At 43.3% G+C, this 26,290-nt stretch overlaps 1 protein-coding gene and 1 long non-coding RNA gene across 5 annotated transcripts in view; one reads left to right on the plus strand and one right to left on the minus strand.

The window, feature by feature from the left end:
* On the minus strand, positions 1–25,300 carry LOC117366938. Its single transcript, XR_004540666.1, has 3 exons — positions 24,494–25,300; positions 23,095–23,172; positions 1–633 (listed from the first exon to the last, which is right to left on the minus strand). It is a non-coding gene; the product is annotated as an uncharacterized LOC117366938 (long non-coding RNA).
* Positions 1–26,290, plus strand: part of SHANK3 (SH3 and multiple ankyrin repeat domains 3) — a 924,054-nt gene that overhangs the window by 514,407 nt on the left and 383,357 nt on the right. For all 4 annotated transcript variants that reach the window (XM_033958997.1, XM_033958999.1, XM_033958998.1 and 1 more), the window contains one exon: positions 5,584–5,756. In XM_033958997.1, the coding sequence (XP_033814888.1) occupies positions 5,584–5,756 (173 nt within the window). The remainder of the gene's footprint in view (positions 1–5,583; positions 5,757–26,290) is intronic.

Here is a 26,290-nt window from a genome sequence, read left to right on the forward strand (position 1 = left end):
AACATCCAAACTGTTCTTGACGTTTTCTAAAATGTTCAATTATTGCAGAAAAACATCCAAATCATAAGCCCACCCTAGTTCCTCACCACACCTCTAACACACCCATCTGAGGTTTAGATGAACTGCAGATGAACAGCAAAGAAATCTGTCTAGAAAATAAGTTTCAAAAATAGCAAATTGGAAGGGTTTGGTAAGAAAAATGTCCATCTGCCCCTTTATGCTACTTTTTGGATGTTTTTCTTTTTTGAAAATGAGCTTCTTAGTTTCATACAAGATAGTCACTTATAGTCTTTGTTAGAGATACTGGAAGACTCAAGGACTCTAAGGATCAAATTTAATCATTTAGATGCCTTAGTCCTGGATGCATATGTTGATCTCGAGGAGATAGATAGCAGCGAGTGGTACTTTTATACAACCAGATTCTTCTTTCTCCTGTCCCTGGAGTGATACAGCAGGTTCCCCATTCTCACTGTCCAGAGCTTAAGTTGCTGTTGTCACTATAAGCATTCATGTTTCTCTGTATAGATTGTGCTGGATAGGGTAGACAGGTATGTCTGCTTTCGATGTTTTCTTGGGCTTAGATGTCTAGGGTCTTTGACTGGATGAACTTTCCCCTCACAGGAAGGACTGTGGCTAGGGATGCAAGAAGGCAAAGACAAGAAATGAGCACAGGATTTTATACACCTGGCTAACTTCTCTCCTAATTATAATACTGGAGACAGGGGGAGCATCTCCTTTCTAGCAATCAATGATATCAAAGTATATTACTGTATCAGAGCCTCCAAGTGTCATTGCGAGCACCCTTAAAGCAGGACTCTAGAGTCTCTATATAAGTGTACCATTAGCTTGCCCAATTGGCTTGTTACACTGACAAGTTGCCTTGAAGCCATCAAATGTTGATCCCCAGGTTTCTTTCTTCTTTGGTGAGCACCAGGCCTTCACTTCCAAACAAATATTTGGCCCTTGCATCTGCATCTCAAATGCAGGGTTCAGAATTTTTTTAAAAATAATTTTCATACCTTTTAAAAAAAATAAATTGTTTTCCATTTGTTTAAAAATAATCTTTCATATCTATTTCCTCTGACTTGTTTACTTGGTTGAATGTTTTCATATAATCTGTAAACATGTACTCTTTGCTTCTTACCCTTCCCTAATATTTTCTGAAGATGTTGAAAATGAGTGGTCCTTTCTGTTAAATGAGAGACCTGAGGGAGGTGGGGAAATATTGGGGAAGTTGGCATTAATGTGGGTTGTGGCTGTGCAAATAGAAATGGTATTGCATTGGAAAGAGCAGCATTTGCCGGGGTGGCATTAGTAATTCAACAAATGTGAAATACTTATAGAATGAGTGAAATAACTGTGTCTAAACACCAGTAGGTACCTCATTTTGCAGCATCTGGATGAAGAAGAGACTTGGGAGTGATTATTGGGACAATGTAAAGATATAGAAGGGAGATAATAGGATTCATAAAGGAAGAGAAGGGAATGGGGATAAGAAAATTATTTACAAAAAAATACCCTTTTAGTGAACTTAAATGGATAAATAGGGCTATTTCTTAGTAGTGTTTAAGTTTTTGGTTTTTTTTTAAAGCAGTATCTACCTCACTTCGAATTCTACTCCCCCACTAGATCTACCAGAAACCGCAACCTCTTTGCATACCCGAAAATCGCAGGCTGCAGATAATCGAACCTTCCTGGACAGAACATTCAAGTTTCAAGCTGGTAGACAGCAAACTTGGCTAGGCTACTTCATTGATGTCGCTAGGTTGACCTACAGCGTCTTCCGGAAGAATTAAAGACCACTTTATTTAAGAAATTCATGTCCTAGCCAGACTCTCTCCCCACGACCAAAGCTACCACACCTCACCCCGAACTCTTACTTCCTCATTATAGGTACCCTATATTCTCCGAATGCTACAATGTCCTCTTCACAATTGTACCCAGCTACTCTCTGGGGTCCGAGCATTTTCAATATAATATGTAAAAAGTTAAGTCTTATACTGTAATCCAATGTATATTTTTCTTCTAACCAACTTGCACCTTGAAATCACTGACCGCTCAGTGACATCTTATCTATTTATACACTGTAATTCACTGACTGTACAGCTTTTCTTTATTGTGAATCGCCTAGAAGTCGCAAGATTGTGGCGGTATAGAAAAAATAAAGTTATTATTATTATTATAAATTACCCTTCTTCCTCCATATTCACGGTTTCTAGCTTGCTTGGCTCCTCCCCCCAAATTACGTCAGCTTGCATAGAGACATTGCTGATTCCCAGCACTTTCTTCACCGTGTTTTGCCTCTCCTTCAGGAACAGGCCAGGTCTCCCACCATGTTATTCGCAGTTTCACTATATTCACGATGGTTTTTAATAGAAAACAGCGAATAACATATGAAAAAGTTATTTGTGGTTTTTCTGTATTTGTGGTTCTGTTAATCCCCTATCACAGCGAATACGGAGAGAGAAATGTACTGGTCCTTGTAGCATACTGCTGGTTGCTATCCCTTCATTATATTGACTGTTACCCTGATTCTTACCCAATTTTGTCAGTCAAAGGTTTTCCTAAAATCTAGATAGGCCATACTTAGCTGCCATACTTTGGTCACTTCACCATCAACTTTACTACCTTGTAAATGCCATGTTACCTATGAGCCTTTAAGCCCCTGACAAAGATATTGCAGTCTTCTGTCTTTTAGTGCTTTCATTTCCAACCAACAGGTCTGCCGTGATATAATATCTAACTTTCTCCAATCTCTCTGAACTCTTCCATTTCAAGTAATAAGTTGAACAGTACTAGCCGAGGTACAATCAGCATCTCCTTTAGCTTCTTCAGTATTCAGGGATATACTTCATCAGACCTGTTGTCCTGTCAATTAAGCTGCTAGTTACTGCCTCCTCAGCATGCAGTAATGTGTCTTCTCCATGGTCGGCTATGTCTTTCATCTTTGGTCCATCAACTTCTCTTTCTAGTATGAATTCTGGGCAAAAACACATCTGTTTCCAAGCCTCCTCTTCATTTATGGTGTCTTATTTATCCTTTTGACCTGCCTCTTTTCACTTACATGTCTGAATAGTTCATTTGCTTCCTTAGTGTACTGCTCAGTTGAGACTCTGCCTAATTGCCCTTCTTATCTCCTGATCATTTTGATTGGCCATCTTTTCCTTCTTCTGTGAAGTTTTCTACTTCATGAATGGCAACTTTTTTCTCCCACTACATTGGTAAACCATAGGGGTTGCTCCATTCTCTTCCTCTTGCTCACATATCTGATATGATGATTTGTTGCCGTTTCAGTATTCTTTATTGCTGTTCCTTCATAGCTCTGATATCCTTTTACTCCTGCCCGACCTTAGTGTAATCATTCACTTTCTTAAATTCATCCCTTCTGAAATGTAGGACCCTTACTTCAGGATAGTTTGGTTCTGGCCCAGTGATTACATTGAACTGCACAATGCAATGATCAGGTGATGCCAGTCTCTTTGCTACTCTAATGCCTATGATACTGTTCACATTTTTTAGTACAAGATCAATTATAGCAACATACTAAATGATGGCAGATAAAGACCTGAATGGTCCATTCAGTCTGCTCATTAGGTATTCTCATTAAAAATACATGATTAAATTAACTTGTCTCTTCTTTGATATTTCTAGGCTATAGACTAAAGTCTCTACCTGGTATTGTCCTAGGTTCCAAATGCTAAAGTTGCCATCTAAGCTCACTCCAGCCTATCCAACCGTCCTGTTGTTTGCAGGATATCTACTGTAAAGTCTGACCAGTAATGTCCTCATGTTCCAAGTTAGCGGAGTTCCCATTGATGCACTCCCCAGCCCATCCTACACCAAATCACCATTTATGGGACACAAACCGTACAAGTCTCTCCAATACCCGGCTTTAGTTCTTTAATTTATACCATTTGTTTTCTAATTAGAGATCTTCTGCGTTTATCCAATGTCTTTCTGAATCACCTTACTATAAGTGAATTCCTTGACTAGTTGCTTAAGAGCCCACTTGCTTCCCCCCCCCCCCCCCCAAGCATTCAGGAAAAGAGACAGGCCTTCCTCCTCAAATATTTAGCACCAAACACTGAAAGGACAGAAATCCATATCCTTTATGGAATACTTGTAGCTTCCAAACCCTTTCTGTTTGGGGTCTGAATAGGGCGCATGCACTAGTGCTTTCTTCCCATTCAGTCTTCCCTTCCTCCACTGAGAAAGAGAGAGATGAAAACAGATTCTCTGTGGGTAAAGGCTGTGTCTACAGGAATTTAGCTGGAACATTTAACAAGCCAACGAAGGTGAGATACAGTAGACCTTCTGATTTAATACACTAAGGTCCCCTTTCCTTCCCTCTCTGAGTTTCGTATTGGATTGGTATCACAAATGTCTTAGCTTTTGCATTCTGTTGGCTTCTTGCTCGTCCTCTCTGACTGTGTTCAGCTGGTCAGTTTTAGCCCCAGACTAGCAGCTCCTGTTTGGATGCTCTTTGCTATAAGGCTGCATTAATATGCTGTTGCCGTCCCAAGCCTGTCTCTCTGCAGTAATTCAAAAAGATGTTTCAGAGACTGGAGCACAGGGTGAATGAATGAGTAAAACATAGAGGGACAGGCACAGGGACAGAGTGAGAGACACACACACCGTATGTGTGTATATGTCTGTGCCCTGGTATATATCGATCAGTTAGCAAAAAGGGGGAGGGACTAAGGAATTCCTAGCTTAATGAACCCCAGCAGTCTCTGAAGGAGGGTAGTGTAGGAACTGTCTGTAAATTCAAGCTGTAGTGGTGAGGCTCTCTGCCTCTATAGATGTGGCAGGTCACGTTAAGAAGAAAAAAAGAAAACTGGAAGGGCAGCACCGGGTAGCTAAATACCAATCAGAAAGCTGAGAGCATAGCTTTGGGGAGACTGCTTGAAAAAAAAATCTCCCAAAGAGGCAATGAATGAAAGAGGGAGGGTTTGACTGCCAGCGAGAGGCGTCTCCTGCCATTGCCGGGTTGCCTGGGATCTCTAGTGCTGTTTGATGGAATGGCAACATGAGGCAGCCCTGCTAACTGCAGCTTCTGCCTTTTCTCCAACAGACGAGATGCTGGAAGCCACGGCCTTACCGGCTCAGAATTTGAGGGGATGGTAACCTCAGCGCTGTCGTGCACTCCCCAAGGACTTGCTTTAAGGAACTGAGAGGACAGCACGACTCAATCCCCCCCTCCCCCGACTCAACCTCCTCCTCCCTCTGCAGCAGACACCGTGGTAGAATGTGCAGGGGGAACGAGGCAGGGGAAGGGGAGAGAGTGATGTCTCCCAGGGCTGGATGGGAGCAGACAGCTGAGGGGAAGAAGCAGGCATGCAGACCTAGGGCACAGGCATGTGCCAGGCTGGGGTGTGCTGTGTGCACAGACTGAGCGGGCATGCAGGCACCTGTGCATTGCTGTGAGTTTTTTTGGCTCTTAAGGCGGACTGACCGTGCCGCTGCATGAGCTCACAGGGGTTGCCGTGACTCTGGGCGGACGTGAAGGAGGATGTCAGAGACCACAGAATTTAATTATCAACTGCCGGGCATTACCACGGTAACCTATGTTTTCGTTTACAGTCCTTGCACAGTGGATCAGGAGTCAACCCCTCCCATCCTGCCCACCCCCGTTCACCGAGGTCCGAAGCGGAAACTTTATAGCGCTGTACCAGGGAGAACCTTCATTGTCATCAAATCGTACACGCCGCAAGGAGAGGGTGAGATCCAGCTGAACCGCGGAGAAAGAGTGAAAGGTAGGTGAATGCATGCTTTGATTTTACTACTGTCACTTGCTGTCTCTTGCAGCCAGAACACCAAGCAATGGAGGGGAAAGGAGAAGAGAGAAAAAAGGGAGGGACATTGAAAAGATAGTGAGTGCATGCTCTCCACCTACTACTGCTGTCACCTGCTGCCTCGCATTGCTTCTGCACAGGTGTCTAAGCCAGAATATGGAGAGAAGCAGAGTGAAAGGATAGTGAGTCCATCGTGCTATTTACACAGACTGCTGTCTCTTATAGCTAGGGCACAGGTATCTCAGTCAGAATGTGGAGAATAAAGGGGAGTAAGGGAAAAGGAAAATGGGTACAGATTGAGAGTTTCTTTTACTCTTAAAAGTAAATAAGATGTCTGTACTTTGTGTCATGTATTATTATATCTGTGGTATAGAATATTTTAATGCACTGTGTAGCACATACATTTTTACATAGATACGGTAAAACTGAGTACAGATTAATGCCTTATACATGAGCTCTTCAGATCTTTGTGTTCAAAAGATTGCACATCATAATATCTTTTTGTGCTGTTCCAACGAAAGGTATCCCAGTTTACTAAGGTTGGGTTTCTCCAAAAACAATATGGCTACTAGTTCTCTCCAGTGAAAAACAGCATTTGTAAGATATACAGAAATATATATATGTAGCCAGCCTCACACCAGAGGATGAGAATGGTCTGGGAGGTCCTGTACAAAAGAAAGAATATAGGAGTGACTGATGATTGAAGCTGGGAGAATTAGGAAACCACAAACCAGTACACCAAAAGACTGAAGGATTCTGGTGGAAAGGGAGATGCAGAGTTTGAGGCCTAAGTTGGAGGACCAAACAAACCAAAAAGTAAAAAAAAAAAAAAGCAAGCTGTGGATTATATATTGTACAGTTCTTGTGATAAAAGGAGGAGTGTGTGGCGCTGTGGTTGGAGCTACCGCCTCAGCACCCTGGGGTTGTGGGTTCAAATCCAGCGCTGCTCCTTGTGATCCTGGGCAAGTCACTTAATCCTCCATAGCCCCAGGTACGTTAGATAAATTGTGAGCCCACCGGGACAGATAGGGAAAATGCTTGAGTACCTGATTGTAAAACCGCTTAGATAACCTTGATAGGCGGTATATAAAAAAACCGAATAAACTTGAATAAAAGATCAAAAAAACAATATAAACACAAGAGTAGTTTGAAGACCAGATGTACAGTTCAAAGTCCATGGAATGAAGCACTACTCTGGTATCCTCTCTTGACCTCCTTTGCAGTTCCATGGGTTTACCTCACTCCTTTCTACTCATAGAAGAACCAGCAAGGGGCATTTAGTGAAGCATTTCAGGCCCATAGCACCGTCAGCCATGGAGTGCATAAAAGGAGCAATTCTTTAAAGGCATGGATATTTACATGCACATTGCATGTGTAAATGTTTAGAATACTAGCATTAGAAGAATGTATACACTTACATGTCTAATTAAATGTTATGCGCACAGTCTGGAAATGCTAGCCTATAAAAAGTATATTCCAGTTCCAGTGTGTGAATTAGGAAAAGGCTAGGGGAGGAGCATGGGTAGATCATGCTCGATCTGTGCACAACTTCGGTTCAGGCATTTAGGCCTGGTTTTAGTTGGTTATGCGACACATTGGTGCTTAGCGCAGTTCTATAAAAGGGATATGTACCTTGTAGAATTATGCTAAGCACTGATTTGTTTGGGTGCTACACATAGAATCAGGTACCTATTATTATCACTACAATTTATAATTTCTATAGCACTGAAAAGCGTATGCAGCACTGTACATTCAGCATGCAAATAATGGTCCCTTCTCAGAAGAACTTACAATCTAATTTGGACTGACAGACAGGACATATAGGGGTGTTGGGGACTTTCTTGCAGAGAATGATAGAATGGACATAGATGATTTTATGGTGATTTGGAGTTAGGAGTTAAAAGCAGCATCAAAAGTGGACTTTTAGCTTGGATTGGAATCCTGCTAGAGACGGCTCCTGACATAAACTCAAGCAGTTTGTTCCATGCATACGGCACAGCAAGATAGAAGGGACAAAGTCTGGAGTAAGCAGTGGAAGATAAGGGTACAGATAGGAGAGACTTGTCCAACGAATAGAGTTCACAGGTGGGAGCACAGGAGGATAGAAGCATGGAGAGAGATTGAGGGGCTATATTCGGAAATGGATGGGGAGTCAGTGAAGTGACTTGAGGAGAGGGGTAATGTGAGTGTGGTGGCTCTAACAGAATATAAGTTGTGCAGCAGAATTTTGCATGGATTGAAAGGGAGAGAGATGGTTGAGCAGAAGACCTGAAAGAAGCTAGTTGCAGTAATCTAAGTGAGAGGTGATGAGAATGTGGATAAGAGTTTTGGCAGTGTTCAGAAAGGAGAGGTTGGATTTTGGTAATATTATAGAGGAAGAAGTGACAGGCTTTAGCAGTTTGTTAGGTCTGAGCAGAGAAGGAGAGAGCAAAGTCAAAGATGACCCCAAGGTATGAGCTTACAAGATAGGGAGGAGGAGATAAAAGAATGTAGGGAGGGGAAAGTAGGTTTAGGTGGGAAGATAAGGAGCTCAGTCTTAGCCATATTCAGTTTAAATGGTGGTGATACATCCAAGTGGCAATGTCAGACAGGCAAACTGAGACTCGGGCCTAGATTCTTGTAGAGATATCTGGTATGGAGAAGTAGATCTGGGAATCATCAGCATTGAGGTGATACTGAAAACCATGTGAGAAGAGGTCCTAAGACAGACCTTGAGGTACACCAATTGAGAGTGGAATAAGAGTGGAGGAGGATCCCCCATTGCATACACTGAAAGTGCAATGGGAGAGATAGGATGAAACCACTGGACTCTTACTCATGCATATACACTTAGGAGCACACACTTACGTCACTTCTATGGCTGGCGTAAATGCTCATACCTAACTTAAAGGCACATATTTTCATTTTTTTCTAATATTCTATAAAGGAACGTACACACCTATGTTCCTTTATAGAATAGACTCCTACCAGGTGCCTTATGAGTTCCTATATATAAATACCCAGTTCTGAAATTACTCCCATAGAGGGGCATAATCAAAAACAATGTCTAAGTCCCCTTTTGGCCTAAGGCCCTAGGCGCACAAAGTAGGCAGCAGGGAAATGTCCATTCTTGGAAAAAACGTCCAAAATATGTTGTTTTTTTTTCAAGAATGGCCTACCTGTATATTCTAGAGTTTAATCGCCCAGACTGCCACTATGTCTACCTTTAAGCCCTATAAAAAAAAAAAAAAAAATTGTCCTAGTCCCAAACGCCTCAAACAAGACCTTTTAGGCGTGGGAGGGACCAGTCCTTCACCTAAAACCATGATTCTCTAACTGGTGTCTGTCATAAACGCTGGTTAGAGATAAGTGGAACTCCCCCCCCCCAAACAACGATCACAGCAGGAGGGTTGCCCTGTCCCTCCTGCCCAAAGCTGCCCTGACCCCCTAATGTTCCTCGACAGGAGAGATGCCCAATCTGAGCCCTCCCCAATCCCTCCTGCTGACACCCCCCAAAGTTCTCCCCCACCCCTCTGAAAGTTCGCCACCACCCCCTGGCAAACATTTGGGGGATTAGGGGGTCCAAAGGGGTGGTGGCGAACTTTCAGGGGTGGTGAGCTTTTGGAGGGTAGGGGTGTTGGCAGGAGTGATTGAGCATCCCTCCTACCTGGGAACATTGGGGAGGTGTCAGCTGGAGGGATTGGACATCCCTCCTGCTGGGGAACATTGGGGGGGGGGGGTTCACGGGGTGTCAGCAGGAGAGATTGGGCATCCTTCCTGCTGGAGAACATTGGTGGTGGGGGATTCGCAGGGTGCCACCGATCATTGGAGAGGGTTCGGAGACTGGGCATCTCTCCTGCCAGGGAACATTCGGGGGAGGGGGGTTGCAGCAGCTTCGGGTAGGAGGGACTTGGTATCCCGCCTGCTGCGATCGTTACGGGGGTGGGGGGATGGGTTGCCTGGGCCGCTGAGCTGATCGCAGCAGCCGCAATCAGCTCAACGGCCCGATCCAGAATTTATACCTGTCAAACTTTTTGATTATGGCTGCCGGACAACTAAGCCTAGGTTTGCCCACATCCCGCCCACTCCTCCCAAAACACCCCTTTTCACTCTGGGCGCACAGAGGCAGGGAAAAAGCCTAAATTTAGATACGTATAAAACCCTGTTCGATTATCGGTACATGGACCACCTTTCTTTTTGATCATCCAAGTACCAATTTAGGCGAGTTTTTAGACACATTTCTCTTTTGATTATGAGCCCCATAGTGTCCTTATATGAAGAACTATGTAAACTCTTCATTCAGTAACTGGAGGCAAACTTGAGCAACAGTAATTTCAACTAAAAGTCTCCTATAACTGTTGATCAGACTCTCACATCTTTCTTGAGGAATCTTGTCCTCTATTTTCTTACAAAATCGTTTCACCTCTGTGATATTTCATGGCTTCTTTTCAAATCATAAAATCTCTTCAGCCATTCTGTAGCATTTTTACTTGAATGTTTTAGAGTTTTTGTCGTGCTGTCAACTTGAAGAAGAAAGGCCTGACATTCTCTTCTACAATTTTCATATTTAAACCAAATTGAAGGTGCTATCAATGATGGCAAGCCATTCAGCTCCTGATGCACAAAATAATCTCATACTTTGATATTTCCACCATCATGTTTGAAAGTCAGGATGTAGTTCTTACTATGAAAGACAGTGCCTAGTTCTTTCAAGCAAAATGTTTGTTTATTGTGACTGAAAAAAATCAATTTTTGACTCATCTATCTAGTGAATATTATTTCAGAAGGTTTTTTTGGTCTTGGAAAATCTGAGGTGAACAACAATATTCTTTTTAAAGAGTAGTGGTTTCTTCCCAGCTATCTTCTTATGAATTTCATTTCTTTTCATTTTGCTGATGATTGCACTAACTCTTACATTTATTACAGTGAGAGGCTTGCAGACCTTTAGATGTTAATCTAGGGTTCTTTGTGAATTCATGGATAATTTTCTGTTAGGGTGATCTTGGCAAGATGATTGTTCCATGACATCCTGTTTGTCTGTCAAGTCTGTTTAGATTATAAACTCTTTCGAGCAGAGATTGTCTTCTTTGCAACTCTACAGCGCTGCATATGTCTGGTAGCACTATAAAAATAATTAATAAGTAGTAGTATAAAGGCACTATAGTCTTTATGTTTTCTATTTGTAGACTATCTGTCTATAAGTGGATGGATGGAGCCACAAATGGTTTTGTAACCCTGACTTGATAGATTGGCTTCAACTACTATTTTTGCATAGGTCCTCTGAAAGTTCTTTCCATCGTGGTGTGATGAGCTTCCACTGTCTTGTATAGCCTAATCTAATCTGGTATTTGTTCGTCGCATTATGTTCAAGGTGACTTGCAGAACAGAAATGGAGAACCTTTTAGTACACTGCAGAGTAGGTAAGATAAACATTACAATATTAGGATGCACTAGAGTTATATTAAGACTTTTGGGAATTCTCGAGGAAGAGAATGCCATTCTGGGTAGAGAAAGAGGTAGTTTGGTACTGCTCAGAGGAGTCGCGGGAGGTACATAAAGAGCATGTAGAGGAGGAATAATAATAATAATAATAATAATAATTTTATTCTTATATACCGCCATACCCAGCTAGTTCTAGGCGGTTTACATCATTTAGATTAGGATCCGCATTGACATGCAGATTTACAACAAATTTATCGGATTTACAACAAATTTAGCCAAACTTGGCAGATGAAGAAGGAAGAGGGTAGAAGAAGGGGAAGATAGAGGCTATCATGAAGGAGGAAATGAGCTGAGCGAGGGGCCCGGAGATTACCGGGAGGGTCGGTTAAGGGTCTTGTAGTAGATGGAGTCTGTTAGTCATTAATTGGTGTTTAGCTGAGTACTTGGTTCCAGGATGGTAATAAAATGAAGAGTTTGGCATTGAAGAGAGTTGTTGGTAGAGTATATGGAGTTGAAAAGAAGGGTCTTTAGTTTCGTACAAAACATGGCCGTAGTTATAGTATATAGTGAAGACCAAACTCAAAATCTTTTGGGCCTTTATATAGGTCTCCTCTGCAGGGTAGTTTACTTGTTACACATTTATTTAAGCATCTGAGGGGAGAAATTATTAATATGGGTTGCTGTTAAGAAAGGTTATTTTACCACTAACATTTTCTGTTTTAGTACAGGTTCCATTTTATGCAATGAAATCTGCGGCCCCTTTTCTCAATCTGCGCCAGAGGTTTTTAGCGTGGGCTGACGCAGTAAGTGCCCTGGCACTCAAAGAATTGCTATGAGCATCAGAGCACTTACCTCGCTGGCTCACGCTTAAAACCTCTAGCACAGCTTGATAAAAGAGGGGGCTAGCTACCAATAGTCCACACTATCTGTAAAATAATCCATCTTAATGGTGGTCCATGTTGATAATTTCCCCCGAATTGTAATTAGAAATTTCACTTGAAGCTTCATATACTGATTCTGAATGAATTCTATTGTTCCTGCTTTTGTGCACTGTTGTGTCTCAATTGTGTAATTTATTTTATTATTTATATTCTACATATCCTACAATTCTATGCGGATTACAAATTATTCAGATACTCAAGCATTTTTCTCTATCTGTCCCAGTAGGCTCACACTCTAGCTAATGTACCTGGGGCACTGGGTAATTAAGTGACTTACCCAGGGTCACAAGGAGCAGTGCAGGATTTGAACCCACACCCCCAGGGTGCTGGGGCAATAGCTCTAACCACTGCACCACACACACACACACTCTCCCAAATTGTTTAATTTGTGTAAGAACATAAGAATTCCCATACTGGGACAGACTGAAGGTCCATCAAGCCCAGCATCCTGTTTCCAACAGTGGCCAACCCAGGTCCCAAGAACATAGCTGGATCCCAAGTAGTAAAACAGATTTTGTGCTGCTTATCCTAGGAATAAGCAATGGATTTCCCCAAGCAATTCTAAAAATGGGTGAAGGACTTCTCTTTTAGGAAATTATCCAAATCTTTTTTAAACCCTGCTAAGCTAAATGGTTTCACCACATTCTCCAGCAACTAATTCCAGAGTTTAATTAACATAACATAAAATGTTATTTGTATACCGCAATACACCGTGAAGTTCGATGAGGTTAGCAGGAATTAAGTAGAAGACCATACATGAGAGGTGAGGGTACAAGTACAAATAACTTAGGAGCATGACAAGGTCAATGTCAAATACAATCATGGTAAGGTAATACAACAAGAAAACACTCAGTTAATTGAACAGTAACCGATACAGATATAGATACAGAGACCCAGAAGTGGGTGGCGAGAGAGGGAGAGGGCGCTAGTTAGTAGGAGTTGTATGAGTCTGTGCAAGGACCTTTTTCCATCATCTTGAAGAGTATGTGAGACATGTGGAGAGAACACAGGGTTTAATGTTCTACTATGAATGTATTGAACAAGTATGCTTTAATCCTTGCCTGAAATGCATGCATGTCAAAGAAGATCTTATAATGAGGAGTAGTTCCCTGCTGAGTTGCACTGTTTGATAGGATGGTACTTTTGTCACATAAGCTTTTTTAGGTCTTCCTTGCAGGGAGGGGTAGGCAAATATGGAGTTGGTGCGCAAAAAGTGGGTCAGAGTGGTAAATTCAAATACTTCCATCATTCAGTTTGGTAGGAGGCCATAAAGAGCCTTATACATGAAGGAGCCCAGTTTGAATAATGAGCAGCCTCGATGGGGAGCCAGTATAATTGTTGTGTTAAGAAATATCTTCTCCAGTCTGTTTTAAATCTACTACTTAGTAGCTTCATCGCATGCCCCTTAGTCCTAGTATTTTTGGAAAGACTGAACAAGTGATTCATATCTACCCTTTCCACTCAATATTTTATAGACCTCTATCATATCACCCCTGAGCCATCTCTTCTCCAAGTTACTAAAGAACATATGAATAGACTTATTGGGTCAGACCAAAGGTCCATCAAGCCCAGTAGCCCATTCTCACGGTGGCCAATCCAGGTCACAAATACTTGGCAAAAACCCAAGGTGTAGCAATATTCCATGCTACCAATATAGGGCAATCTCAAAAACTCAAAAAGGGAAGAGACTCAAAACAGTAAAGAAACTAATCTTCCCTGACCCTAAAACAGGGGTGAGGGGGAGAGCCAGCTATATCCATGGAAACTCAAAACAGGAGTGATAATAATAATAAGAGATAAACGGGGAGCCCTCAGTCACACAGCTCGCCACAGGGTATATACATGGCCCCTGATGCGCTAGCTGTCACAATATTGTGCCCATATGAGCATAAACTGTGGAACATCCTCGGGCTCACCCGAAATATGATTCAATGTGTACTTGTGCACCAACAATCTTTGTGCTAAAAGTGCAAATATAAACACCGAAGGTATATGAACTGTCTCTGCCTCTCATCCGAAGGTGCAGAGGTGACCAAAATCAACCATCCAAGCAGGGACATAAAAACAAGTGCAAAGTCCGAAAAAATACTTAGCTACTCCATAGGTCAAGGTTCTAGGTAGCCGACAGGCATATCCAAGCTTATCCAAGCAATGCTTAGTGGCCGCAAAAAGGGCAAACAGAATGCTAGGAATGATTAAGAAGGGGATCACAAACAGATCGGAGAAGGTTATCATGCTGCTATACCGGGCCATGGTACGCCCTCACCTGGAATACTGCATCCAGCACTGGTCGCTGTACATGAAGAAGGACACAGTACTACTCGAAATGATCCAGAGAAGAGCTATTAAAATGGTTAAGGGGCTGGAGAAGTTGCTGTACACTGAGAGATTAGAGAAACTGGACCTCTTCTCCCTTGAGAAGAGGAGACTGAGAGGGGACATGATTGAAACATTCAAGATAATAAAGGGAATAGACTTAGTAGATAAAGACAGGTTGTTCACCCTCTCCAAGGTAGGGAGAACGAGAGGGCACTCTCTAAAGTTAAAAGGGGACAGATTCCATACAAACATAAGGAAGTTCTTCTTCACTCAGAGTGGTAGAAAACTGGAACGCTCTTCCGGAGGCTGTTATCGGGGAAAACACCCTCCAGGGATTCAAGACAAAGTTAGAGAAGTTCCTGCTGAACTAGAACGCATGCAGGCGAGGCACTGGTCTTTGACCTAGGGGCCGCTGTGTGAGCAGACTGCTGGGCATGATGGACCACTGGTCTGGCCCAGCAGCGGCCTGGACCAATCAGGCTGCTGCTGCAGTGTTTTTATGCCACTATATCTTTCTTGAGATAAGGAGACCAGAATTGAATGCAAAACTCCAAATGAAGTCGCACCATGGAGCGATACAGGGGCATCATGACATTCTTAGTCTTGTTAACCATCCCTTTTTAAATAATTCCGACCCTGTTTCCCCGAATATATGACACTGTCTTATATTTTTAAAAACTCCAAAATATGCACAAGGTCTTATTTTCAGGGGGATGTCTTATTTTTCCATGAAGAAGAATACAAAAAGACATTTATTACCTGTATATGGTACAGGTCATCACAAACCAGAAAAGCTGTAATCGCTGACAGGAGGATGCCCAACTCCTCCTGTCGGAACCCTGGACCCCCCTCCCCCCCCCCAAACTCGTAATCGCCGACAGGAGGATGCCCAACTCCTCCTGTCGGAACCCCGGACCCCCCTCCCCCCCCAAATTCGTAATCGCCGACAGGAGGATGCCCAACTCCTCCTGCCGGAAAGCCCAATGACCCCCCGCCCCAACTAATCTCCCTCCCCCAACTAACCTTTCAATGTTGGTCAGCTGGACGGGTCTTGCTGCCGTCCAGCCGACGGGTCTGCCTCGTGGAAATGAGACGGCACGCCCCATCCCGGCCCATCCCCGTAAATCTAAGGCCTGATTGGCCCAGGCTAGGCACCTTGGCCAATCAGGCCTTAGGATTAGTGGGGATGGGCGGACCCGCTATGCCTAAGGCCTGATTGGTCCAGGCTTCTACAGCCTGGGCCAATCAGGCCTTAGATTTAGCGGGGATGGGCCGGGAAGGGGCGTGCCGTTTCATTTCCACGAGGCAGACCCGTCGGCTGGACGGCAGCAAGACCCGTCCAGCTGACTAACATTGAAAGGTTAGTTGGGGGAGGGAGATTAGTTGGGGCGGGGGGTCGTTGGGCTTTCCGGCAGGAGGAGTTGGGCATCCTCCTGTCGGTGATTACGAGTTTGGGGGGGGGAGGGGGGTCCGGGGTTCCGACAGGAGGAGTTGGGCATCCTCCTGTCGGCAATTACGAGTTTGGGGGGGGAGGGGGGGCCGGGGTTCCGACAGGAGGAGTTGGGCATCCTCCTGTCGGCGATTACGAGTTTGGGGGGGAGGGGCTTGGGGTTCCGACAGGAGGAGTTAGGCATTCTCCTGTCGGTGATGGGACAGGCGGCCGCAACAACCGCGGCCGCTATACATATTGCAGCAGGGAGATCCCTTGCTGCCATAAGTATAGCGGCCGCGTCTAATTTAACCCGATTCTCTAAAGACGCCAGTTACAGAATCGGCGTTTAGTATAGGACGCCTCTCCTGGGCGGCCTGCCTGGGGAGCATTTTTTTTTTTTAAAACGTGCATCCCGATTGGCTGATTAGACAGCTGTAGGACGTCTACAGCTGCCTAAAATCGGGACGCACTTTTGGAGAATCAGGGCCTCGGTGTACAGAGGCTGTTCCTGGGCTTGTTTTCCTGGACAGCGGAAGCAGGAAGTTGTGTGACCACGCATACGGTACTGTACCAGTACTCTGGATCGCCAAGACATGCTTGCCAAATAGTGCCTTATTTTCGGGGGGGGGGCCTTATATTTCCCAGGTGGGGAAAAAAAGGGGGGTGTCTTACTAAAGGAGGAGGTCCTATAATGGGGGAAACACGGTAGTATCCCATTTGCTTTTATGGCCATCGCTGCACATTGGGCGGAAGGTTTCATCGTATTGTCTACAATGATACGATGGCTAAGTGTTTCGCCTCACAGCTGCATCAGGAACTAAGGAAAACAGAGCTTTTTAATCGGCAGCACAGGAGGGCTGATTGAAAAGCTCTGCTTTCCTCAGTCCCTGATGCAGCCACGAGGTGAAACACTTGCCCTTCGATGGTAGTGATAGGAGCCTGGCTGCCTTTCCACACATTTCAAGATAAATAGATAAATGTATTGTTACTTCTTTAATGTTTGGCACTGTAACAGCCTTGAATGAATAGTGTCTGTGAAGCATTTAACTGTTCTATTAACTATTTGTGTACCTATTTCACTTGTCCTTGTGGTCAAGCAGAGGTTTTTATGCCTGTGAGGTTATTTATCCTTTCCAGTTAGTAGAGGGCTTCCTCCCTAATGGGGCTCTGAGGCTTTTCTTCCTGAACACCTATGGACTTGCTATAGCTGGTTTTCATTATCAAGATTTTTCACTGCTTTTTGTTTATATGTTTGAACCCCACTATTTACCCTTCTCCATTGAGAATATTGACTATTTAAACCTATTCTCTGTTTTCTGTCTTTCAACCAGTTCTTAATCCATAATAGGACATTACTTCCTATCCCATGACTTCTAATTTCTTCAGAAGGCTTTCATGAGGTACTTTGTCAAATGCCTTTTGAAAAGCCAAATACATAATATCAACCAGCTCATCTTTATCCACATGTTAATCACTCCTTTAAAGAAATACAGTAGATTAGTGAGACAAGATTTCCCTTGACTAAAACCATGTCATCTTTCTCTCATTAATCCATGCTTATGTATATGTTCTGTCATTTTGTTCTTTATAATAGTCTCTACCATTTTGCTCGGCACCGATGTCAGACTCACCAGCTTTAACTTTGTGCGCAACTGGATGGCGTTTTGGGGAAGAAACAGGTACTACAGAAGAGACGGATTACACCTCACCAAGGAAGGAGCAAGAGTATTGGCAGGCAACATGAAGAGGGACATTGAGAAGGCTTTAAACTAAAGGTCAGGGGAAAGCCGACAGTCGACCACCAGTTGATGGCCTGGGTGACAAAATGCCCCAAAGAAGGAACTACGGACAACTACTCAGACATAGGGGGAGAAGAGCACAAAGCAAACGAGGGAGACAACGTAGGAGCACAGACAGATACCACGAAAGACACAGTAGGGGCTGCAAAGCTTAGAAAGCCCAAGAAGGGATCACAAAGGGAACTTAAATGTATGTACACAAATGCTAGGAGCTTGAGAAACAAAATGGGAGAGTTAGAGACAATAGCAAGATGCGACAAACTAGAAATCATTGGCATAACAGAAACATGGTGGAATGATGAAAATGAATGGGATACAGTGCTGCAGGGATACAAGCTATACAAAAGGGACAGAACAGGGCAGAAAGGAGGAGGTATTGTCCTATATGTTCAAGAAGGAATAGAATCTGTTAGAGAGATGAAGACGGAGGGGAAAGAGAAGCTGGAGTCCCTCTGGATTAAGATTCCTAGACACAACAGTATTGACACAAAAATTGGCCTTTATTATCGACCCCCAGGACAGACAGAGGAGACAGACTCGGAAATGATAGAGGAAATCAAACAAGGATGTAAGACAGGCAATGCAATGATCATGGGAGACTTCAACTTTCTAGGATAGACTGGAACCTGGGAACCTCAAACTGCGGCAAAGAAACAAAGTTCCTAGAAATGTTAGGAGACTGCTTCCTAGAACAATTGGTGGGAGAGCCAACGAGAGGGAATGCCACCTTGGACTTGGTCCTAAATGGCATTACGGGTCAGACTAAAGATGTAGAAGTCACGGTTCCGCTAGGGACGAGCGATCAAAACATGATCAACTTTAAACTTGACATCGGGAAGGGGAAACGTATCAAAACCTTAACCACGACCCTCAGCTTTAAAAAAGGAAGATATGATAGCATGAGAGCCATGGTAAAAAAACGGCTCAAGAAAAGGATATACACAATTAAAATGGTAGATCAGGCATGGTCCCTACTGAAAAATACTATCACGGAAGCACAAAATATCTACATTCCGCAGATATCCAAAGGACGGAAAAATAAAAGCAAAGGATAACCAGCATGGCTTACTAATGAGGTGAAGGATGCCATAAGAGATAAGAAGAACTCCTTTAAAAAATGGAAACGCGAAAGAACAACCGAAGCTTGGAACAGCCACAAAGACAATCAGAAGAAATGTCACAAGGCGGTGAGGGATGCCAAAAAGGTCTATGAGGAGAAAATAGCGCAAGAGACCAAAAACTTCAACCCCTTTTTTAGATACATTAAAGGGAAAAAGCCTGCAAAAGAAGCAGTGGGTCCGCTGGACAACCAGGGAAGAAAAGGGTACATAAAAGAAGACAAACAAATTGCAGACAGATTGAACTCCTTCTTTGCGTCTGTCTTTACGAAGGAAGACATTACATCAATACCTGAAGCAGTGAAAGTGTTCAAGGGAGAAATAGAGGACAGCCTCACCACGGAAATGGATTTGGACCAGATATACTACCAGATCGACAAACTTAAAAGTGACAAATCCCCTGGACCGGATGGAATTCACCCGAGAGTATTAAAGGAATTGAAGGTAGAAATCAGAGAACTACTGCAAAGCCTTACTAACCTGTCAATTAGAACCGGACAGATACCGGATGACTGAAAGATAGCAAATGTCACCCCAATTTTCAAAAAAGGATCAAGAGGAGAACCGGGCAACTAGAGACCAGTGAGTCTTACGTCTGTCCCTGGAAAGATGGTTGAAGCACTGATCAAAGATAGCATAGTCTGGCACTTGGATACACATGACCTGATGAAAGCCAGTCAACACGGCTTCAGGAAAGGGAAGTCATGCTTGACAAATTTACTACAATTTTTTGAAACAGTAAACAAACAAATCGATAACGGGGGACCAGTGGACATAATATACTTGGACTTCCAGAAAGTGTTCGACAAAGTTCCAAATGAAAGAATTCTCAGGAAATGTGGTGGAGGAGGCGGTGCTCTGACATCCGGGCTCAGAGTAGTATCTGGCCAAAAAGAGGTATCGTGTCGGTCTCGCTCACTTGCGGGATCCTCAGCGGGCTGGCTTTCCAACGCAGCTCCCTGAATCCTTCTCAGCAGCTCCTCGATATTGCCGAGGGAGGGACCCTTGGAGCACTGCGAGGCACCAGCAACGTTCCTGCCTCTCCTCTTCGGCATCGTCTCAGAAAGAGAAGTGGAATCCGGCTGAAAAATAACCGTCACCAGCAAGAAAACCAGGTTCTTAGGAGCGCTTCGGTTGGAGCATTAACCCGGTCAGTCAGGCAGCGGCCATCTTGGATCCTCCCATTTCTGGCACATGTAACTCCCCAAACAGTCAAGTTAATACAGATCATGTTCGCGCTGCCATTGGGGGTGGTTTTGGGGGATGGGACATGATAGAGACTTACAAGATCATGAGGGCATAGAGAGAGTGGAGAGGGACAGATTCTTTAAACTTTCGAAAACTACAAGAATGAGAGGGCATTCAGAAAATTAAGAGGGGACAGATTTAGAACCAATGCTAGGAAGTTCTTCTTCACCCAAAGGGTGGTGGATACCTGGAATTCGCTTCCAGAAGTTGTGATAGAACAAACTACGATATTGGGGTTCAAGAAGGGATTGGATGATTTCCTGAAGGAAAAGGGGATAGAAGGGTATAGATGGAGGATTACTATACAGGTCCTGGACCTGATGGGCCACCGCGTGAGCGGACTGCTGGGCATGATGGACCTCTGGTCTGACCCAGCAGAGGCACTGCTTATGTTCTTATGTTTGCCCAAAAATTATTGCAAACAATACACAAACACTTGGCAAGTAAAAGTTTAAACAGAGTGGCCACCCAGAAGCTGAACACATCCAATGTTAAATAAATGAGTCTCAGAAATGAGAGCAGGGCTGCAAAGTCACTGCTAACAAAAGAAAGTAGGGCTATAAAGTCACTGCCAGTCCATCGAGTCTCAACAGTCTTCAAAAGAGTTAAATCGCAGGCTCATTTATCTGGCGGAGGGAGATGCAGTTAAAAACTCCTATTGAGAAAAACCTGCATCTCAACCACAGCGTACAGTCAAGTAAACAAAAATTCTGAAAGCTTCAGGTAATACACAATGAAAAAACTAAGAGTAGTGATCACAGTCATGCAAAAAGGCTCCTCAAGTACTTAGCTCAGACAGAAGAAATGACGTCCACACACTGGGATCCAAATGGGCTTCCAGACCATCTAGTCCCAAGCATAATTTGTAATCCAACTTCTGGCTAGGGAGCCACTTGGTATGTACTTCCCTTGAGAAATCCTTCTCTCAACAAGAGCCTTGTTTCGTTAAAAAACGCTGCCTCAGGAGAAAAAGAATGATATTCAACCGGCAAACAAAAGCCACTCAAGCAAACAAAAGGTTCAGCTACTACAACCAAGGCGCAAGTGAGGCATGTGACTTTAAACGTTCCAAACAGCTGTTCTAATCAGTACCCATGTCATCAAAGACGTCAGTGCAGGAGCAGGGCTTGCAGCAAAAGTTTGTTTAAAAAAAGGCTTGCCATTCAACAGTGTTATTCAGTCCCATGGGCTCAGTAGACTGCAGCTTAAAAATCCAGAATTGTTCACGTTGTTTAAGCAGCTTTTTAATAACCCCCCCCCCCTTACTCTTGTTCCACTGCTCAATAGCTATGAATTTCAAATCAGAAAATTTATGACCCAAAGAAAGACAATGTTGCACCATAGGTGCTTCTAATTTCTTCATATTGATACATGATCTCTGTTCAATCCTGCAAGTTTTAAAAATACATGAAGTTTGCCCCACGTAAATGCGATCACACAGACATCATGCAATGCAGATCATACCTACTAATTCACAAGAAGTATTATGCTGGAGAACAATTTCAAAATTAATACGATCCCACTGAAACATCTGATATTCCATTACTCCACACACCAAACAGGGATTGCATCGTTTATGTCCCCCTAAGTATTCACGCTTGGGAGACTAGACATCCTCTTTACTTAGGATATCTGCTAAATTTGTATTTCTAGAAAAAGACACCATGTGCTGGATCTAAGAAAAAACAGGACGTACTTCAAACACCTGAATTTGTCTTCGAATCATTGCAGCCACAATCCTGGAAGAACTGTTGTATTTCAAAACACAATGAGCCATACTGACAGTGGTTGTCTGGGTTTCAATCCTATTTTACAATAATAAGTCACAATTATTATGTAGTGAATTCTTGCAGGCATTGTGCACAATCTTCTTAGGATAACCTCGATCCAGAAATTTTCTTACCAAACTGCTTGAGGTATCCTTATATCCCTGAATCGCAATTTCGGTGGTATCTAATGAACTGAGAAAAAGGAACACTAGTTTTGACGTGACTTGGGTACATACTATCATATGCCAATGCAGTATTATAGTCAGTTGGTTTTATAAACACTGAAGTCAAAAATTGGCCCTCTCGTACATTGATTTTAAAGTCCAAAAATGTGATGCTATTCCTGCTGGCTGCAAACTCCAATTTTATGGTGGAATGTTGGGAATTAAGATCTTGAACAAACTAACAGAATTCCAATTCGTTGCCTCTCCGGATGACAAAAACATCATCAATATATCTCAGCTAGTAGCGGACAAACTGAAAACCTGACCTCGTATAACCAAATCCAACTGACCGTAATACTGCATTGTGTTTCAAAAATTAAAGGAGAACGGATTAAAGTTGAAACCCAGCAAATTTACACTACTGTGCAAGAAAGTAGTTTTTGAGACATATTGTATCCGAAGAAGGTGTTGCAGACCCTGAAAAGACTAACACTCTTACCAGTTAGCACGTTGCAAAGACAGTATGTGAAGTCCAGAAGTTCTTAGGCTTCACCAGTTATTATCAAAAGTATGTACCATGTTTCATACAGGATGCTATGCCACTTCATAAACTCACTTGAAAAGCTAAAAAAGTATAAAGTACTACCTCTGTTTAATTGGACCACTGAATGCCAGCATGCATTTGAGACATTGATTCAAAAACTATATCAGCATCAGTATTTGCATTTCTAATGTTTGATCATTCTTTCATTTAACAACTAACATAAGTACAAAATGGTCAAGAGTGAGTGATTGCTTATTCCAACTGAGGTCTTGAGGCTCACAGAATGAAATGACAAAAATAATAGCATTTTTAAATTGGAACTCTTGGCATTAAAGTGAACTGCCACAGAAAAATTTAAGGAGTATTTAATGTACTGAAAGTTTACCGTTTGAACAGATCGTAATCCACTTCACTATTTGGAAACAGCAAATGCAGGAACAGTAGGACAGCAGTGCATTGCTCAGGTGGCTGAGCTCAATTTTGAAATTTGTTACAAACCAGGCTATGCTAACGTAAATGCAGATGTTATGTCCAGAAACCTTACCATCACTGAAGACGAGCTGATGTCCGAAAATGGAACTCAGAGATTTGTACTTTGAAGCCAACCAAAGTTAAAGAGTATCTGTGGAAGAAAGAGAAAGAGTAACCTCATCATATAGCGACCAAAATTAATGCCATACAAGGTTCAACATCATTCCTTGTTCCAGATTACACAAGAGACAGTCTTATCAGATTGCAAAAGCAAGATGAAATTTTGAAAGAAGTAATAACAACTATTAAATCTAAACAAACTCCCAATTTACAATTGTGATCCAGATCACAAAAGAAACTTTGAAAACAAAGACGTTATTTGAAGTCAATCGATGACTTGCTGTTTAGAGAAATATAAGAACCAAGCGATAGTGAAATTATCAAATAGTTGATAGTTCCTCAAGTGCTCCAGAAAGAAGTTTTCATGGCTAATCATGATCATGAATGTCATTTTGGATTGGAAAGCACATTATAGAATCTAAGAAGATCCTATTTTTGTACTGGTATGGTCTGGATATAAAAACCTGGATATTAGCATGCAAAAATTGTGAAATTGGAAAAGATTCACATAGAGAGAGGGCTTCAATGTAAAGCTTCCATGCTTAAGCATAAACAGATGTTTCTACCAAACATAAATACTTCCTTATCTAGAAGAAGAACCCTTCACATTCTACCCTCTTCCTACCCAACGCTGTCACTAGAGCCCATCTAAACTCAGGATATTTAATTTATGCCAAAACCGAATCTGTGACCAAAACTGGTTGCTCAGTTTCAGCAGAAACTGAAGCATAAATGAAACTGCCCCCTCTCTCTCCTTTCCCCACACCCTACCAATCCCCCCCCCTGAGCCCATACCCCCAACAGCTGTCCCCTCCTCTCTGCTACTATGATCACTCTCAGCCCTCCATTCCACCCAACTACCCATAGGCCCTTCCTAGAATACAAGGAGTAATGTAAAAGATACAACTCACCTTTTCTCCTCATCTTTATGCCTCACCTAGAGCCTCTGTAGTTAAGCAATTAAGAAATGTGAATAAATAATATAAATCATGTACCCTAAGTTATAGAAAACTCAACACAGGGACTCCAGTCAGTAGAGAGGAATTCCAGTCTTCTCAAGCTGCTCTCTTCAACTTTTAGAGGCAGATCACAGGCACAAGTTCTTCCTTTAAAGCAGGGGTGTCCAACCTTTTGGCTTCCCTGGGCCGCATTGGCCGAAAAAAATGTTTCTGGGGCCGCAACACTGCAGCAAGACAAAGGAGGGAGCCAGCAAGACGGTAAACACTCAGGGGCAGCAGAAGAAAACACTGCATTGCCCTTGACCGGGGCCGCACAAAATACTTCACGGGGCCGCAGGTTGGACACCCCTGCTTTAAAGACTGTCTCTCCTGAATCTGACTCCTGCCAAATACCTTGAAGTTTCTGGATACTGGTCTCAGAAGTAATTGCAGGTAATTGTTTCCTGTAGAACACTGGCCATCCTTGTCTTAGCTCCTCTGAATCTTATTCTTCTCCTCAAGGATCAAAAGTCACCCTTTCAGAGGCCTCCCTCTGCTTTTGACTTTACTATATTTAAGCAATGAGGTATTGATGTAACCATTTAAAGACAGATAGACAATGTGGTACAGTGGTTCTGCCAGCCAAAGGCAGAACAGATGCAGTGATAAAACAAGTTAATCAGGCTACTAGCACATTCATTTATGCGTCTGCAATGACCTTCACCGTAGTCTTTGTAATGCTTCACATTCCCATCACATTTGTTTTTTGCCAGCTCATAATCTTTATTGTTTTTTGCTTTTGGTTTTGGTTTCATCATAAGATTAGTTACATTAAACTTGCTGTACTTTTTTTGTATCTGTGATATGTTCACAATCAAATTTGATTTAATCAGCAGTCAAATTTAAGTACTGATAAGGACCTTTATTACAGTTTCTGAAAGGCTTTGTTTTCTGAAAAGATTATAACTTCTTGGATTTTGTTTCATCACAACACTGGTCACATTTTATTATTTGCAGTTTTTATAGGAATGATAGACTTATAATTTCGTGTTGGTTCATTCAGTAGTTGTATTGGCATCAGCTTCAGCGACGTCATTTCCCCTCACTCCTGGAATGAAATAAACACAGCAATGACTTAGACCCAGATTCTCAAAACTTTAACGCCGTCACTAAACTGTTTTCCGGCAGTTTAGCCAGTACACAGTTTAGCGGCTGATTATCAAAAGGGATTATCTCTGTCTTTAGCGAGGTTTCTAAAAGTGGCATTGGCTTTTTGCGACAAAAATAAGCGACTGGTCCAGGGGTGCTGGTCAGTGTCATAGACTGCTAGAAAGCCTGTGTTGTGATGCAGTAGGAGATGTCCATTCTCTTTCCCTGCATCACAACACCCCTCCCCTGCAGCGGCAGCTAACACCCCCCCCCCGAATGGCGGCAACACCCCCTCTTGCAGTGGGAGAGATGCCCACTCTCCCTGCTGCCAAGTGGCCTCCCCCATCTCTGACACCCCTCCCCCACCTCCTACGCACCTCCCCCCATACCTCCACATAGATGCATGGAGGGCGGACTCCCAGCTGGCCTGTCTGCATCGTCTAAAATGGGCCTTCCCCTCCCTGATTGGCCCAGATGCCCCATAGGAGGGGTCTTAGGCATCCGGGCCGGTCAGAACCTCAGGCCCCTTCATGGTGCATCCGGGAAGGGGCCTGAGGTTCTGATTGGCCCAGGTTGTATAAGGCCCCTCCCTGGTGCATCCCACGATGCACCAGGGAGGGTAGGGCCCATTTTAGACAACGCAGACAGGCCAGCTGGGAGGTGGGATGCCACCCTCCTTGCATCTATGTGGAGGTAAGGGGAAGGGAGTGGCAGAGGTGGCAGAGTCAGGGGGAGGTCACTTGGCAGCAGGGAGATTGAGCATCTCTCCCGCTGCGGATGGTGTGCGCTGCTGAGCGGCAGCAGGTGTCTTGGCAGTATAGAGAGTGGGCATCTCTCCTGCTGTGGGGGGGAGGGGGTGCATGCAACTGAATGGCAGCAGGCGTGTCTTGGCAGTGGGGAGAGTGGGCATCTTTCCCGCTGTTGTGATGGATTTTTTTAACACATTTTTTTCTCCACATGTGCCCATCGCTATCATCAGCAATGGGCACAAGCAAATTTATCAAATCTTTGCTGCTGTCCACCGACCTCATCTGCATACGCAATTTTTTGAAAATGTCTCTC

Source organism: Geotrypetes seraphini, chromosome 9 (genome assembly GCF_902459505.1).
Source record: "Geotrypetes seraphini chromosome 9, aGeoSer1.1, whole genome shotgun sequence".
NCBI lineage: Eukaryota > Metazoa > Chordata > Amphibia > Gymnophiona > Dermophiidae > Geotrypetes > Geotrypetes seraphini.